This window comes from Aotus nancymaae, unplaced genomic scaffold (assembly GCF_030222135.1).
Source record: "Aotus nancymaae isolate 86718 unplaced genomic scaffold, 86718_ANA_hifiasm-v0.15.2.pri h1tg000028l, whole genome shotgun sequence".
Taxonomy (NCBI): domain Eukaryota; kingdom Metazoa; phylum Chordata; class Mammalia; order Primates; family Aotidae; genus Aotus; species Aotus nancymaae.
The window spans coordinates 466,042-482,181 of NW_026988441.1; the positions used below are offsets into that span (position 1 = coordinate 466,042).

The 16,140-nt window shown below is 60.0% G+C and overlaps 2 protein-coding genes across 2 annotated transcripts; one reads left to right on the forward strand and one right to left on the reverse strand.

The window, feature by feature from the left end:
• Positions 1-650: 650 nt before the first annotated feature.
• RPL28 (ribosomal protein L28) lies at positions 651-3,066 on the reverse strand. Its single transcript, XM_012465291.2, has 5 exons — positions 2,982-3,066; positions 2,507-2,595; positions 2,259-2,382; positions 977-1,095; positions 651-783 (listed from the first exon to the last, which is right to left on the reverse strand). The coding sequence occupies exons 2-5, from the start codon at positions 2,585-2,587 to the stop codon at positions 694-696; spliced, it is 414 nt and encodes a 137-aa protein (XP_012320714.1). The 5' UTR covers positions 2,588-2,595; positions 2,982-3,066; the 3' UTR covers positions 651-693.
• A 1,567-nt stretch (positions 3,067-4,633) lies between these two features.
• Positions 4,634-9,033, forward strand: TMEM238 (transmembrane protein 238). The gene is made up of 2 exons (XM_021673445.2): positions 4,634-5,171; positions 8,827-9,033. Exon 1 carries the CDS (start codon positions 4,634-4,636, stop codon positions 5,162-5,164), a length of 531 nt encoding a protein of 176 aa, XP_021529120.2. The 3' UTR covers positions 5,165-5,171; positions 8,827-9,033.
• The last annotated feature ends 7,107 nt before the right edge of the window (positions 9,034-16,140 follow it).

Here is a 16,140-nt window from a genome sequence, read left to right on the forward strand (position 1 = left end):
GGAGCCACCACTGAGCTGAGACCTGAGTGACAAGAGCCAGCTCAAAGAGACTGGGGAGGGATGGGGACAGCTGGAGGGCTGGGAGTGGGCGACAATGCTCAGACTGTTCAATGCCTGCTGCTGCGCTGCACCTTGGGGCTGCCACCTCCCTTACAGGTATGAGCCACCACTCACCAAGTTGCCCATCTCAAAGATGGTGCTGCATCAAGCAAAGCCCAACCTCTCCTAGTGTGGCTGTGCCCACTTCCTGGATGTGAAAGTGGTCTTCCTCATGTCACGCCTGTTATCCCCCAGGTCTTGGAACACAAGACCTCAAACCCTGTTGCAGCACCAGGGCCCAGGCCTCAGCCCACACCCTTCTGGGCTAGAAAAGGCCTTTCTTCTGAATGGAAGCCACAAGCCCACTTGGGCTTCTTCAGACCACCTCACAATGGGACAGTAGGTCTAGATCACAGGTCAGCAAGCTTTTTCTGTTAAACAGTGACTCTCGCCCCCATCAGGGCCAAGGCAGCTACCCCACCCCTCCTGCATAGCCAGCCATCACATCACCTCCAGATGGACAAGCTGACATGCAGTGTTTTGATGACATGGCTTAAATGACAACACACAAGGCCAGAGCTCTTCAAAAAGGGAAGCACAGTCGAGGCAGGTGAGAAGGCCAGCTGATTCTTTATTGCTTTGGGAGCAGGGGGCTCAGGAGCTCTTGGTGGGGCGGGTCCGCTTCCTCTTCACCATCACAGGCTTCTGGCTGCGCAGGATGGCGCTGGCCCTGCGGATAGCTGCCTAGAGGGGCGGGAAGGGCACAGCAAGGCTCAGCTCACACACCACAAGCTGCCCCCAGGCCCATGCTGGGGGTGAGGGGAGTAGGCTGAAAGCAAGAATCCATCCCTCCCAGTCCATATGCAACCAGAAGTGGGAGGCCGTTCCCCACAGCACTGGCCAGCCTCCCCCAGCCTGACCCCCAACCCCAGCTCACCATGCGCAGGTCGGGCCGGTACTTGTTCTTGCGTATCATGTGTCTGATGCTGCTGAGCGTGGCACGAGCATTCTTGTTGATGGTGGTCCGCACATAGGAGGTGGCAGGCTTCCGCTGGCCTGGTTGAGGATGAGGAAGGTCCTGGGGTCAGTCGACCTAACCTGCACCTTTAGGGCACCTCACAGGTGTGGACACAGTCTCACACTGAGAAGATGAGCACCCTGGGCCCATGGTGGACACCTGGGCAGGCTGGCAGGTAGCTGTCTCCCATTTAACAGAAGCTCACTCATCATCAGAGTACTGAGGAGACAGCTTCTGTCACACTCATAGCCCAATTCTGTCCACCACGAAAACACCCCTTACCCATGCCCGGAAGCTGCTGCTTCAGTCAGGATCTGATCCAGGTACGGCCAGAGCCCGAGCTCCTGGTAATGGGTATGAGCAGCTTCCCAAGAAGCACAGGCCCATCACCACAGCAGTGGTTAAACATCAGCTCATCGGCTGAGAGGGGCCTGACCCCAGAGCAGGGTTTACCCCTCACTCCATCCAGTCCCTTACTCTAGGAAGGGCCACCCATTATTTGCCAATTCAAGTGCTTTCAGGATGCCCCAGAACGGGGTCCCCAGGCGCAAGCAATTGGCTACTCCCTGGACTTCGAATCCCTGAGACAGGAGGACCACTAGCCAGCAGGCTGCGTTTGTTGCTCCCATTGAATGAAAGGGCCTTTGGCTCTGAAGCAGTTCCAATCAGGGACCTGAGAAAAACTCACTCTAAAAAAACAAAACACAGCCCTCTAACACATGTGAAGCCGGACTCCTCCATCAGAAACCCCCCCTCACACGAACTCAAGGAATCCCCAAAAAGGCCTGTGCTTGACAGCACAGTGTATAGGCCAGGGTCCTCCAGACCTCTTCTCCAACCTACACAGGCAGAATGGGAGTCAAATGGCTGCCACCAAGCCAGCTTGCTAAGTGTGGCAGCGAGGGCCCCTCCCCTGTTGTGCCTCAATTTTCCCACCTGTGGGATGAAGCCTTCCATCCCCACCCTGACTTGCTTTGAGGATTTCATCTGAAAACGGCAACCCCGTCCCTCAACTCTCAACAACCACCGGGGAAGTTCAGGTCCTTTTTCGTTTCAACACTTTACAAGTGAGGACACCGGCTAGACGCGCGCGGCTCCTCGCCGCGATGGCAGTGCCACTATTCCCGCCTGAGAGTAAAAAATTCCAGCTCCTTGCCCCAGGTAGGGGTCCGCTCTCTCGCCCAAGCCAGTTAAAACTCACCGGATCTCCGCTTCATGACCACCACGACACCTTTGCCGTCGGCCGCCGGCTCCACGCCCACAGTCTTGCGGTGAATCAGCCCGTTGTAGCGGAAGGAGTTGCGGGCCTTCAAGTTATTGGGCTCCTGGGAAGGAGGTGGCACAGGGCATCGTGAAGACACCGAGACGCGCGAAGGTCCCGCCCTGCGACCCAGAGGCAGGACCCAGGACCCTCCTCCCGCGGGAGCCACGCATCCGGGCCCCACTTACGGTGCTGTAGGTCTGCTTGTTCCTCTTGATGAGGAAACTGGAGCAGTTCCGCACGACCATCCATTGCAGATGCGCAGACATGGCGGCGGCTGTGGGGAAACAGGCACGTGGAAGGCATCGGACACGGAGAACTAAACCGGGGTTGGGCCACGGGCCCCGTTCGGACAGCAAAGGAAGAGAGCCACTGGGAACCTGGGTGAATGGGAGACCCTTGAGGGCAGACAGCGACCTAGAACTCTGACAGGCGGGACTGAGTGACCTAAGGCGGCGGGCCCGAACTCAAAACAGGCGAGACTGCGGGAAATGAAGGTGAGGGAAAAACAACTTGAGAATCCACAACGACTTCAAGAGGCGGGGATGGGGATCCGCCAGGGACTCTTGAGGCGCAAGGGGAGAAAGCAGGCAGAGGGCTGAGAGAGTGAGCGGCGGGCGCGAGATGGCGGCCACGCCGGGTAGGCGAAGAGCGCAGGCTCACCTCCTCTCGCGGCGGCGATCTGAGGCGGAAAGAGACAGGCAGGGGCGGGGCAATGACTTTAATATCGGACACGCATTTCCGCTTCCTCTCTGGGCGGGCACGACGGGGGTCGTCAGTCCCCGCCTCCGAGGCGGCTCCAGGATGTTCGGCTACTTCCGCCGACCAAACGCTCAACGCTCGGGAATACTCGGAACTCTGGTTAGAGGAACGACAGCATGTCCGGAAGTTTTCGGAACTCCACGGCTGAATTTCCGAATGGCTCCAATTCGAGAAGTCCCGGGACCCATTCCTCACCGTCGTCTCTCCGGTATTGCACTCCCAGCGCTTGTCACTGTGATTGGCATATGATGGACGCTCAATAAACTTTTGTTTTATGAATGAACTTGTGAATGCGAGACCTATGCAAGTCTAGCACCGGCACCTTTGGATATTTCCGGTCTTCGTAAGCCCAAGCGGTGACGGCCGATGAAGGCGCTGAGGCCCGCTCGGGTATTTTCGGAATCATCCGGAAACGCTCTTCGGAGAGGTGTGCCTGTTCGGAAACACTCCGTCTTCATTCGGAATCCCTCGGCTAATCTCGGCAGCCCCCTTGCAGTTCGCCCTCCCCAGCGTTTTCTTTAAATAAACTCTTAAACTGTTCGAGCCTGGGGAGAACCTACACGGAAATTTCTCGCAGACTGCCAGCCCAGGGGAGCGCGATGCCCTCTAAGGGAGAGTTATTTGGAAGGAGGGAGATTTGCATGTGGCTGCTCTTGGCTCCCTTTAGGGATTCCACAGATTCGCCGGTCCTCTTCCCTGCCCTCCACCTGTGCCTCCAGCCTGCAGTATGCCTGTCACACCCCATCAGCTCCCTGGGAGGTTATGATCCGCTGTCAGGGCCACCCTAAAGGGCAGGAGCCTTGCCTGATATTTCTCTGTGTCCTCGGCCTCACCCACGCGGCACGGCGCTGGGGAGGCCTCAGAGACTCCTACTAAACAAAACGAATGAGGGTGCCTGTGTCACCTCCCCAGGGCGCCTTAACTTGCGGTTCCGCCTGGGAACTCCTTGGGGCAAGGCCCTCTTCTGGTCCATGGGACTATCCATAGACAGTCGGGGTTTGCCCAGCCTCCTCCACGGGTGCGCTCTGGACCTGATGGGTCCTTCTTTGTGCCCTTGGCTTCATTCGCTGGGCACACAGAAGACCCCAGAAGACACGCGCGGAGTGAACCCCCACCCTGAGCTTCCCCCCTTAGACCACCCGACTACTGGTTTTTGCGTCCCAGATATCCTTGAGGTCTAGGGGCCTTGTCTGATCTGCACAGGCTCCGGGAGGCGGACACTGAGCAGAAACAACACCACGCCCGGCTCCGAGTGTCTCACGCTGCCACCACTAAAATGCCCTGATTTTTGGCCATGTGTGACCTCCCTGAGTGGCACGGGCCCTGAGCCACCCGTGGATGTGCGCCTGGCTACCCCAGCGCAGGCCTCTGAGCAACAGCCCCTGCCCGGAAACCACGGCCGGGGCAACCTCGGCCGGGTCGGTTCGCGCCCAGCCCAGCTCAGGTGACCAGGCGGGAACTTGGCACACCTGGCGCCGTCCCCTGACCCCGCCCCGGGCCGGGCCGCACCCCGGAACGCTCTCTCCGGGCGCCAGCGGCGGCGGTGCAGGGCCATGGCGGCGGCGCCAGCGGTGTGCGCCTTGCAGGGGCCCCCGCCGAGTGCACCGTCCGCGCCGGCGGCCGCGCCCGCATCCGCGACCGGCCTGGGCCGCTGCCGGATGGCGCTGCTGTTGGCCGTGGCGCTGGACGTGGCGGGCATGGCGGCGCTGCTGACCGGCGTGTTCGCGCAGCTGCAGGTGCGCGGCCGCGACTTCGGGGACCTGCTCATCTACTCGGGCGCGCTGCTGGTGTTCCTGAGCCTGCTGGGCTGGATCCTCTGGTACACGGGCAACATCGAGATCTCGCGCCAGGAGCTGGAGCGCGACTACGGCCTGCGGCCCTCGGCGCTCGCCCGCCTGGCGCGCAAACTCTCCCGCCGCTGGTCGGCGCCCGCCGCCGCCGGCCCGCGCCCCACACCCGGCTCCCGGAGAGCGCGCCGAGCCACCCGCGCGCCCCCGCCGCCCGCCGCCGGCTCTCGCCGCGTGCGCCTGCAGCTCGCCACGCTCGAGGCCGGGCCCGGGGCGGCGGGCGCGGGCAGCGAGTGAGGCCCAGGTGAGGGGCAGGCGGGCGGGGCGGCGGGGGAGACGCAGGGCCCGAGGGAGGGACGTGGGGAGTGGAGACAGACGGGGAGCGTTGGACAGATGGAGACGGAGAGCGGTCATGGGGAGGTAGAGTCCCAGGGCCCGGTGGAGACCGGATGGGGAGACTGGCTGAGAACCGCAGACAGCAGGCACAGGTGCAGACTGGGGGAGGCTGTGAGACCCTGCCCTGGAGGTGAGGTGGGAAGTGTGGCGGCCGAGTCACAGGCGCCCGCACGGGGAGATCCACACTCGCTCCAGCCTCCAGGTGCACCAGGCCCCCCTCTTTTTTTTGGTTTCGTTTTGGTTTGGTTTGGTTGTTGTTGTCGTTTGGGGTTGTTTTGAGACAGGGTCTCTCACTGTCACCCAGGCTGGAGAGCAGTGGCGTGATTTTGGCTCACCGCAGCCTCGACCTCCTAGGCTCAAGCAATCCTCCCACCTCAGCCTCCCAAGTAGCTGGGACTATAGGCGTGCACCACCTTGCCGAGCTAATTTTTGTATTTTTAGTAGAAACGGGGTTTTCCCTTGTTGGCCAGGCTGGTCTCAAACCCCTGAGCTCATGGGATCTGCTCTCCTTGGCCTCCCAAAGTGCTGGGATTACAGGTGTGAGCCATTCAGCCTGGCCCAGTCCCCGTTTAATCCTCTCGATGTAACTGGGTCTCTGAGGTCACTACTATTACCGTCTCCATTCTGCGATGGAGGAAACTGAAGCACAGAAAGGCGCCACTTTTGCCCAAAGCCACACAACACGGAGGTCCTAGGAGAGGAGGAGTGAGAAAGACCAACCGAGACAGAAGTGAAGCCACCACACATTCACTCCCCTTTCCCCTCTACCTTCTATCTCTTTCCTAAACACACCTCTCCAGCTTGCTGCCTCTGCTCAAAGACCTGCTGTGGCTCCCTCTTCACCTTTGGTTAAACCGAAGCACTCACTGGGCTGTGGAGCCCCCACATTTTGTCCCCATTTCTCCTGCCTCTCCGCAGTAATGATGTCTCTCAGTCCACAGATGGCCAGTGGGTCCCTGTTCCTGCTCTTTGCCAGGAGTGCCCTTGGCTGTCTCCACTCTACCTGGAAAACTTCTCACGTGTTTAAGATCCAACTCCATTTCTCTGGCTTTCTCTGAATCTTCATATTGTCTGAGTGACTCCTCTTGCTGCGTGTATGGCCGTCTGCTGGGTCTGTGCTGGTACCGTCTCTCCCACCTGACGGGGAGTGCCTTGAGGGCAAGACCTAGATTCCTGGTGCCCTTGTTCCTAGCATTGCCCAGCAAAAAGGGTGAAATCAGGAAAGGTTGGTGGTTGGGTAGGAAGGTGAAAGGATGGATGGAAGACTGGATGGCTGGATGGGTGGATGGATGGGTGGATAGATGGATGGGTGGATGGGTAGATGGGTGGGTGGGTGGATGGGTAGATAAATGGGTGGATGGATGGATGAATTGTTTGATGGATGGATGGGTGAATGGACAGATGGGTGGGTGGGTGGATGGGTAGATGGATGGGTGGATGGATGGATTAATTGTTTGATGGATGGATGGGTGAATGGACAGATGGGTGGGTGGGTGGATGGGTGAATGAATGGGTTGGTTGAGGCAGAGATGTGGTTGAATCGATGGATGGATGGGTTGTTTAGTGGGTAGATGTGGGTAGATGGTGGATTGGTGGATGAACCATGAATGGATATGGCTGGGGAGGGAGCCTTGCCTGATATTTCTCTGTGTCCTCGCCTCACCATGCAGCATGGTGCTGGGGAGGCCTCAGAGACTCCTAGTGAACGACAGGAATGAGGGAGCCTGTGTCACCGCCCTGGGGCACCTTACCTTGCGGTTACCCCGGGAACTCCTTGGGGCAGGGGCCTTGGCTGGTCCATAGGACTATCCATAGACAGTAGGGGTTTGCCCAGCCTCTGTGCATGCTCTAGATAGGTAGATGGGTGAATGGGAGGTTGGATGGATCGTTGGGGCTAATTGATAGGTACACAGATGAGTGGATGAAAGCATTGGAATATGGATGGATGGGTGACTGAATCCATCTCTCAAATAGGGGTTTGGTAAAAGAATTAAACCTTCCTATCCTAGGACATTCTATGTAGGTAAAGAATTAACTTTTCTCCTATGCATCCAGAATGTTACCAGTTATATATTATTCTTAGTGAGATTTGAGGAAACAGTCGAATCATACTCTCCGTGCCGGGGTTCGGTACAGGGGCTGGGGTAAAAGCGCATGAACAAGCGCTTGCTCGGGTGAAGCGTGAGCTGACATGGAGCTTGGCATGCAGTGCAACAGTAAGCACCTGCAGTTACTCTCACCTTTGAAAATCCTGGCTGCGCACAGTGGCTCACACCCGTAATCCCAGCACTTTGGGAGACCGAGGTGGGAGAATTGCTTGAACCCGGGAGGCAGAGGCTGCAATGAGCCAAGATCACGCCACTGGGCGACGGAATGAGACCTGTCTCAAAAAAAAAAAAAAAAGGAAGAAAAAAAGAAAATCCTTTATGAGGTCAGGAATTGGAGACCAATCTGGCAAACATGGCAAAAGCCCATCTCTACTAAAAATACAAAATTTAACTGGGCATGGTGGTGGACACCTATAATCCCAGTTACTCTGGAGGCTGAGGCAGGAGAATCACTTGGACCTGGGAGATAGAAGTTGCAGTGAACCAAGATCACACCACTGCCCTCCAGCCTGGGTGACAGAGCAAGACTTCATCTCAAAAAAATCAAAAGAAAATCCTTTATGTAGCTTAAACGTCTAACACAGCTGCACAGGCCTCCACTCTTGGAGGCTCCACCAAAGGCTCAGACCACGCTGACTTGAACGTAGGCCCCACTTACAGGGAAAATGAGCCTGTTCAAACCCAGGACTCCCTCTTATTGGGGAGAGTGAGCAGTCGCTGGCACATGAAGGACAGAGAACCTGCATTTTAGCAGAGGGACACATGGATTCTAGCTCTGGTAGCCCCCACAACTTCCGAGACCACCATGAGTAGCAGAGCAGAGCCATCTCCATCGCTCTGTCGTCCAGGCTGTAGTGCAGTGGTGCAATCATGGCTCACTGCAGCCTCGATCTCCTGGACTCAAGCCATCCTCCAACCTCAGCCTCCCAAGGAGCTGGGGCTACAGGTACCAGAGACGGGGTCTCCCTATGTTACCCAGGCTGGTGTCAAACTCCTGGGCTCAAGTGATCCTCCTGCCTGCAGCCCAAGTGCTAAAGTGAGGGTCCGAAATGAGGGCCACTGTGCCCGGCCTACCTCTGTCTTCTCTGCGTCTGCCTGTCTCCCTCTCTCCCTCTTCGTCTCTGAGTCTCTGTCTCCCAGGTCTCTTTCTTTGTCTCTGTGCCTCTGTCTTTCCGCTTCTGCATCTCCGTGTTTCCCCCTCTTCTGCGTCTCCCCCTCTGCCTGTCCCTGGCTCACATTCCCTGTCTTCTACCCATGGATTCCAGTGGGTGAAAGGCACACACACATGCACACACTTATGCACACACTCAGCAAATAAGGGCATGCAGGGAGACGGAGCAAGTGTGAGGGGCAAGGGCTGGTGGAAGGGGCTCCCTGCCTCTGCCCCCCAGGCTGCTGGACACAGGGACGGGAGGGGTTCCTGAGCAGTCACTCACACCACCCTCCCTCCCGCAGCAACCCCTCGGCCCCAGCTGTCAGGACCAGAATGAGATGTGCAGCTGCCCCTACATCGGCGGCCAGCAGGACGCTCCCTGCCCCCCTCCCTCCTCACCTGGATAAAACACAGATTCGCCTCAGCACTGCCTGTCTGTCTCGGAGAGGGACCTGCTGGGGTGGGAATGGAGACGAGGTGGCCTGCTTCCTTCTAGGGCCCAGGTGGGCCTGGCCACACCCGAGGTGAGGCTGCCCCTGCCCTGGGGAGCGCGGGAGCCCTGGAGATATAGGAGCCCAGGGTTATGCTGCGCCTTCTCAGAGGGGACCAGGGTGGGGGTGGGGGTAAGGCTCTCAGCCCAGACCCCTCTACTCTACCCAGACCTCCCTGGGTGAGTTTGGATTCTCTGAGAAGCAGACACAGAGGCAAATTGGATTTGTGAGATATTTCTTGGGGAAACACTTTTGAAGGGTAATTTGGTGCAGGGAGATGAAGGGATGGGGAGGGTGAGTCCTGGACCCTAGCGCACCTCCAGGAAAATTGCCCCTGGCCACTAGGAGCTGGGAGCTGGCTTTGTCGTCCATGGGGGAGGCCCCTGCCCTTCAGGAAGGTGCTCTGTACCCAGAACCCACACCCCTTGCCTCGCCAAGCTCAGTTACTGGTGGAGAGCCGTCCACGGTCATCTAGGTGCATCCAGGGTGGGGACAGGGGCACTTCATGTGGCAGGAGACTGAGGGGGATGTTTCCCCAGCTGTGCCATGCCCCTCCCCGCCAGTCCAGGCACCCCTTAGCCCCCGCCACCCCCACATGCCCCCAATCACCCCATTTCAGACCCTCCTTCCAGCCCTCGCACACCTCTGTCCCGCCAGTCCAAGGCCCCCGTGAGCACAGCCCAGGACACCCACATGAGCCCAGCTCCCCTTCAGCTCAGATCCCCCCCACTTACCTCCCAGACCTCTCTCATTCCAGGGTCCCCCTCAGCTCACACCCACATGGCCACAGCCTGGGCCCCCTGAGCTCCCATCCCCGGGCCCCCTGAGCTCCCATCCCCAAGCCCCCTGCAGCCCCCACCTGTACCCCCACCTCTGTGTGCACCGTGCCTCTGCTCCCCACGGCTCTCAGAGAAGAGACCACGCGTCCACACACCATATCTGTATTGAGCGCTCCCCTAGGGACACCCCTAATCTTCGTCTTCCACGCCCTCCGTCTCCTCACCCTCTTCTGTCCCTTCCCCCTCGGTGCCCCCCTCTGTGTCCTTGCCCTCTCTGGCCATGGAGACCGGCATCCTGCCGACGGACGTCTTCCTGCCCCCTCGTTTCTTGGAGAGCAGCGAGACCCTCCGGGACAGGTCACAGTTACCCGCCAGGAACCTGGGAGTGTGCAGCAGGTCCCGGCGCCTGGCCCACCTGCAGAGAGCGAACCGCTCAGCCCCCCCAGCGCCCCCCCAAGCTCCCTGGGGATGCAGGCGCCCACCCCAGCCCAGGCCCACTCACCAGAACAAGCAGATGCTGCAGCTCAAGAAGAGGAGGCCACCGCACGTCCAGCCCAGCACCCACATGTGCTTCCTCCGCATGTTTTCTGGACAAGGGAGGCAGGGTTAAGACGCAGGGCTCCTGCGCCAGACCCACCCCCAGGGAGCTGGGACCGGGCCCCTCACCGTCTGGACGCTGGTGGTAGCAGACCCCATCGCGATAGCAGCACCGTAGGCGCAGGCAGAGGTTGGGGTTCTCGACGGCCACCTGGCCCCCACAGCTCTCCCGATCCCACACGTCACCCTCACAGCCTGGGGACCAACCACCAGTGCTGGCTTCTTCACAGCGCCCCGCCTCAAAGGCCTCAGACTCGAGATGCCAAGGCCACGCTCCCAGGCTGCCTTCCTGGTGCTTACTCTATGCAGGACTCAGGGGTCCAAGCCTAGCCCCTCCTCCCTCAGACCCACGGGTCCGGGCCCCCAGCCCCTCCTCCCTCAGACTCAGGGGTCCAGGCCCCCAGCCCCTCCTCCCCCAATCTGGGCTCTCCTCCCTCAGACCCAGGATTTCATCCGCTGCTCACTCCATGGATAGAAGAATCCCTGGATTCCATTCCCATCTGCGAGAGAAAGGGCAGTGTTGGGCTGTGTGGGGCTGGGCGCCCTCCTCAGAGCCCTCCTCTGCTCCTGGCCTCACCTGCCGGGCCCTGCAGCAGCAGGAGCAGGCCCATCACAGGGATCCCAGAGCCCAACATGTCGCCCAGACCTCCGGGCTGCTGTGGGGAGAGGCCTCACAGGACCACGCCCTAGCAACTGGCCCAGCCCCGCCCACCTGCCCTCAAGCCCCAGGATTCTGAGTTCTGTTGCTAGGGAGTCCCCGAAGCAATGGAGATGGGGGCGTGGGGGCTTCACACCAGCCTGGCCATGCCTGGTCCAGGGTGTTGATTCTTTAGGGACTTGGTGGAAGAGGGGGGCGTCTCAGGTTTAGAAGACCCTCTTGGCAGGCCGGGAGCAGTGGCTCACGCCTGTAATCCCAACACTTTGGGAGGCTGAGATGAGGGGATCACTTGAGGTCAGGAGTTCAAGACCAGCCTAGCCAACATGGTGAAACCCTGTCTACTAAAAATACAAAAATTAGCCAGACGCGGTGGCAGGCACCTGCAGTCCCAGCTACTCAGGAGGCTGAAGCATGATAATCACTTGAGCAGGCGGAGGTTGCAGTGAGCCGAGATTGTGCCACTGCACTCCAGCCTGGGCGACAGAGCGAGACTCCATCTCGGGAAAAAAAAAAAAGAGCCTCCTTGGCAACTTTTGGCAGGAAAGAGACGTCTGGAAGGGAGTAGGGCTCTGGGGCCATATCACCCAGGGTGCCCTGCGGGGAACTGGGAGAACTTGCTAGGGATTCCTTTCCTTAGGAAACTGATGCCCGAGAAGGTGGATTCGGGTAGCCCAAAGGCCCAGGAGACTCTGTTGCTAGGAAGTCTCTGGCCTTAGCAACCAGGGGAAGGAGACACAGACCCATCACTGAGCCCCATTGTTGGGGAGGGTTTCCCCCGGCAACAAGGAGACTGGGAGGAGGTGAGACAATGGAGGCGGGAGTCTGAGTTGGGGTCTCCCGGTCTAGGGGTCCTGAGAGAGGCTTTTCATCTCAGACACGCCAGGCCTGCTGTCTAGGGAACGTTTCTCAGGGAAGGGGACAGGCTGGGTGCAGTGGCTCACACCTGTAATCACAGCACTTTGGGAGGCCGAGGCAGGCGGATCACCTGAGGTCAGGAGTTCAAGACCATCCTGGCCAACATGGTGAAACCCCCTTCTCTACTAAAACTACAAAATTTAGCCTGGTATGGTGGTTACTTGCCTGTAATCCCAGCTACTCAGGAGGCCAAGGCAGGAGAATCGCTTGAACCCAGGAGGCGGAGGTTGCAGAGTGAGATCGTGCCACTGCACTCCAGCCTGGGTGAAGGAGAGAGACTGTGTCCAAAAAAGAAAAAAAACAGGGAGGGGGACAGGCCACATGGACCCCTGCTGAGATTTGAGGGCCTGGTGGGCTGGAGCTGCTCGGAGGCTGTGACAGTAGCCCCTGGGCAGGGAGCCCCCATTTCCCTCCTGGATCTCAGTTTCCCTCCTGTGAACAGAGAGAGGTTAGAGGGTGGAAGGAGGGAGTCAGCCAAGTGGAGATCCTGAAACTTCCCCATGATTTCCCCCGAGGTGACTGGGAGGAAACTTGGCTTCCAAGAAGAGGAAGCCGGACTGGGGGGCTGGGTTGGAACCGTAATCCCTAGTGCACCCAACTCATCCACTCAGCTTCGAAGCACAGTGACCAGGGAGTCTCCACTCCCCTGGGACTGTCTCTGAGCTAGAAGTCCTGGGTCTAAGGGAAAAGGGGGTTGGAAACCCAGACACCTGCACTAGAGGTAGAAGGGGCTGGGACTGGACTCCTGGGTCTGAGGGAGGAGGGGCTGGGGGTCCGGACTGCTGGGTCTGAGGGAGGAAGGGCTGAGGCTTGACTCCCAGGTCTGAAGGATGCGGTGGGGAGCCAGAATTGGGTCTGAGGGAGGAGGGGCTGGGGTTCTGGACTGCTGGGTCTGACGGAGAAGGAGCTGGGGGCCTGACTCCTTGGTCTGAGGGAGGAGTGCTATGAGGGATCTCAGACTTCTAGGTCTGAAGGATGAAGGGCTGGGGCTGGATCCTGGGTCTGAAGGAGGAGGGTCTGGGGGTCTAGACTCCTGGGTCTAATGAAGGAGGGGCTGGGGGCCTGGACTCCTGGGTCTGAGGGGGGAGAGGCTGGGGGCCTGAATGTGATGGTCCAGGAGCCAGACCCTATTTCTCAGGAAGCCCCGTGGGGTGACTCCCTGTCTTACCCATCTCTCCTGTAAACATCCTGGTGGGTGCTGAGTGGGCCCGGGCTGCCTCCGTCAGAGATGACACAGGTTAGAGGGGGCCCTGCAGGGGGCCGGGGGTGGGGGTCAGAGGGGTTGTGGAGCTGAGGTCGGGCAGCTGCTGACTGTTTCCTGTGTCAACATCATCTGGACCCACTTCCCAATTCCCGGGATTCCTCAGGGATCAAAGAGGGGGTGGGGGGGCGGGGCCGCCTGGCCCTGGACCGCGGCTTGGGACTGGGGGGGCCCCCGCCGTCACGGCCCTCGCCGCTAATGACAGGTTTGGACTGCCTCTGTGGCCAGCCTGCCCCGTCACCCCCCAGAGGCCAGACAGGACCCCCCAGGGACTGACAGACGGACACACACACAGCCTGGGACCTGCTGACCTCACACCCTGCCGGCTCCGCTTCCCCGTGGGGCTCTCGCAGGAGCCAGGAATCACTGGCCATCCCCCACGTCCCCTCGGCTTCTCCCCAGCGTCTGTGGTCACCCCAGGGTCTGGGTCCTGGCTGCCCAGTCTGTTTCCGCGCCTCTGAGCTGGTCTCTAGCTCACACCGGGTTCCGCTGCCCTGGCTGCCTCCCGGGGCCTTCATTGTCCCTGTCTCTCCCGCTGTTTGTCTCTGTCATCTGTCATTTTCTTTTGGGATTCCCCAGTCCTGCCTCTGGGTCCCTTCTGATCTTCATGTCTCCCTCTGTCTCTTTCTCTCTCTCCTTCTCTGGTTTCCACAGAGTAACCCAACGTGTCCCACCCTAGCCTGGGCAGACCCAGGGATTGCCAATAACTCCTAGCCCCGCTGCTCTGCACCGGCCCCAACTACCTCCACTGCCACACTGCGGGGATGAAGTCTGAGCCCACAACCCCGGGCTGCAGACCTAGGCGAGACAGGAAACTGGCAGCAGTCGGGACCCCAGACTTGTCCCAGACCCATGACCTTCCCCACACATGTTCCCCAAATTGTAGAGGGCCACAAGATTCTCCACTGCCCTTCTTCAACTACAATTAGGGCCTGGACTCCTGGGTCTGAGGGAGGAGGGGCTGGGGTCTGGACTCCTGGGTCTGAGGGAGGAGGGGCTGGGGGCCTGGACTCCTGGGTCTGAGGGAGGAGGGGCTGGGGGCCTGGACTCCTGGGTCTGAGGGAGGAGGGGCTGGGGTCTGGACTCCTGGGTCTGAGGGAGGAGGGGCTGGGGGCCTGGACTCCTGGGTCTGAGGGAGGAGGGGCTGGGGTCTGGACTCCTGGGTCTGAGGGAGGAGGGGCTGGGGGCCTGGACTCCTGGGTCTGAGGGAGGAGGGGCTGGGGGCCTGGACTCCTGGGTCTGAGGGAGGAGGGGCTGGGGTCTGGACTCCTGGGTCTGAGGGAGGAGGGGCTGGGGGCCTGGACTCCTGGGTCTGAGGGAGGAGGGGCTGGGGTCTGGACTCCTGGGTCTGAGGGAGGAGGGGCTGGGGTCTGGACTCCTGGGTCTGAGGGAGGAGGGGCTGGGGGCCTGGACTCCGGGGTCTGAGGGAGGAGGGGCTGGGGGGCTGGACTCCAGGGTCTGAGGTAGGAGGGGCTAGGGTATGGGCTCTGGTCCCTGTGGGGATGGGGCTGGCATTACCGGAACCCTGCTCTTGCTCCCCAGCTGGCCCTGGGCCAGTCCCCTATCCCCTCGGGCTAGTCCATCCCCCAAGCTGGTGGCCTGAGTCACCTTGGCTGGCCCCGCCGGTCTGGGGGGGCTACGTCAGCTCTCCCCTCACTGACGCAGCCTTGGGCCCCCCACACTGACTCAGCCGGAAGCAGGCCCCCTGAGGGGCGGAGACCCAGTGGTCAGAGGCCTGGGTCCCAGCGGGAGCCGGTGCCAGGGAGGGCCCTGGGGGGCCCTGAAAGGGTTGGCTGTGACAGGCCAGAGAGGGGAGTAAGAGCTCTTACCTGAGCGATGAGGTCATTCCCACCGTGGGGGGCTGTGACCTCACCTCCTTGGGGACCTGAGCAGTTGCCCCTTCAGTGGTGCCGGATTGGGAGGGGGAGTCCTCCAGCCGGGCACCGTCTCGGAGGCTGGCATAAGGGGGTCTGCACGGAGCCTCAGAGTCCCCCACCACCTCTGAGCTCTCAGTCCGATCCCGTCCTTCCCTGCCATCTAGGTCTGGGGGCTCTTGAGGACATGGTTTGGCGTCTCTGCCCCTCACTTGCTCTGTTGTGAATCCCAGGTCTCCTCTGCCCCATGCCTGGCGCTGGCCCGCTGTGTGCCCCGGTGGGCATGGCTGCCTCCGCCCCGGCCTGTGGGTCCCCTCCCCATGCACACCTCTCCCGCCTCCACCTCTGTGTGTCTGGCATCCAGGGCTCTGGTACATGGTCTCAGCGTCCCCGCCATCCCGCCTCACCCCATCTTGGTCCCGCCTCTCCCTCATCGCCCCGGTTCTCTCAAAGGCAACATCTTTTTCTCTGTGTCCCTGATGTTCATAAAAATAAAGGAGAATAATGATGGTTAGCACTGACAGAGCGCTGACTTTGTGCTTCGCGTGAATGAGCTCACTTTATCTTCATCGTGGCCTTTAGGGGGATGGGGTGCTCATTGTCCCCCCTTCACAGATGAGGAAACTGAGGCACAGATGGGGAGAGTCTCAAATCGAGGTCTCGCCTGAATGGAGTGTCTCAGCGCCTCTTTCTCTAGGTCCCCAGTCTCCCTCTCTCCCTTCTTCCTGTCTCCACCTGCCCCTCTGAGAAAGGCTTTTCTGGCAGGTGTGGTGGCTCGCACCTGTAATCCCAGCACTTTGAGAAGCCAAGACAGGCGGATGACCTGAGCTCAGGAGTTGGAGACCAGCCTGGGGAACATGGCAAAACCCCATCTCTACTAAAAATACAAAATTGCCGGATGTGGTGGTGGGCGCCTGTAGTCCCAGCTACTCAGGAGGCTGAGGCAGGAGAATCACTTGAACTCAGGAGGTGGAAGTCATAGTGAGCCTAGATCATTCCACTGCACCCCAGCCTGGGCAACAGAGTGAGACTCTGTCTCAA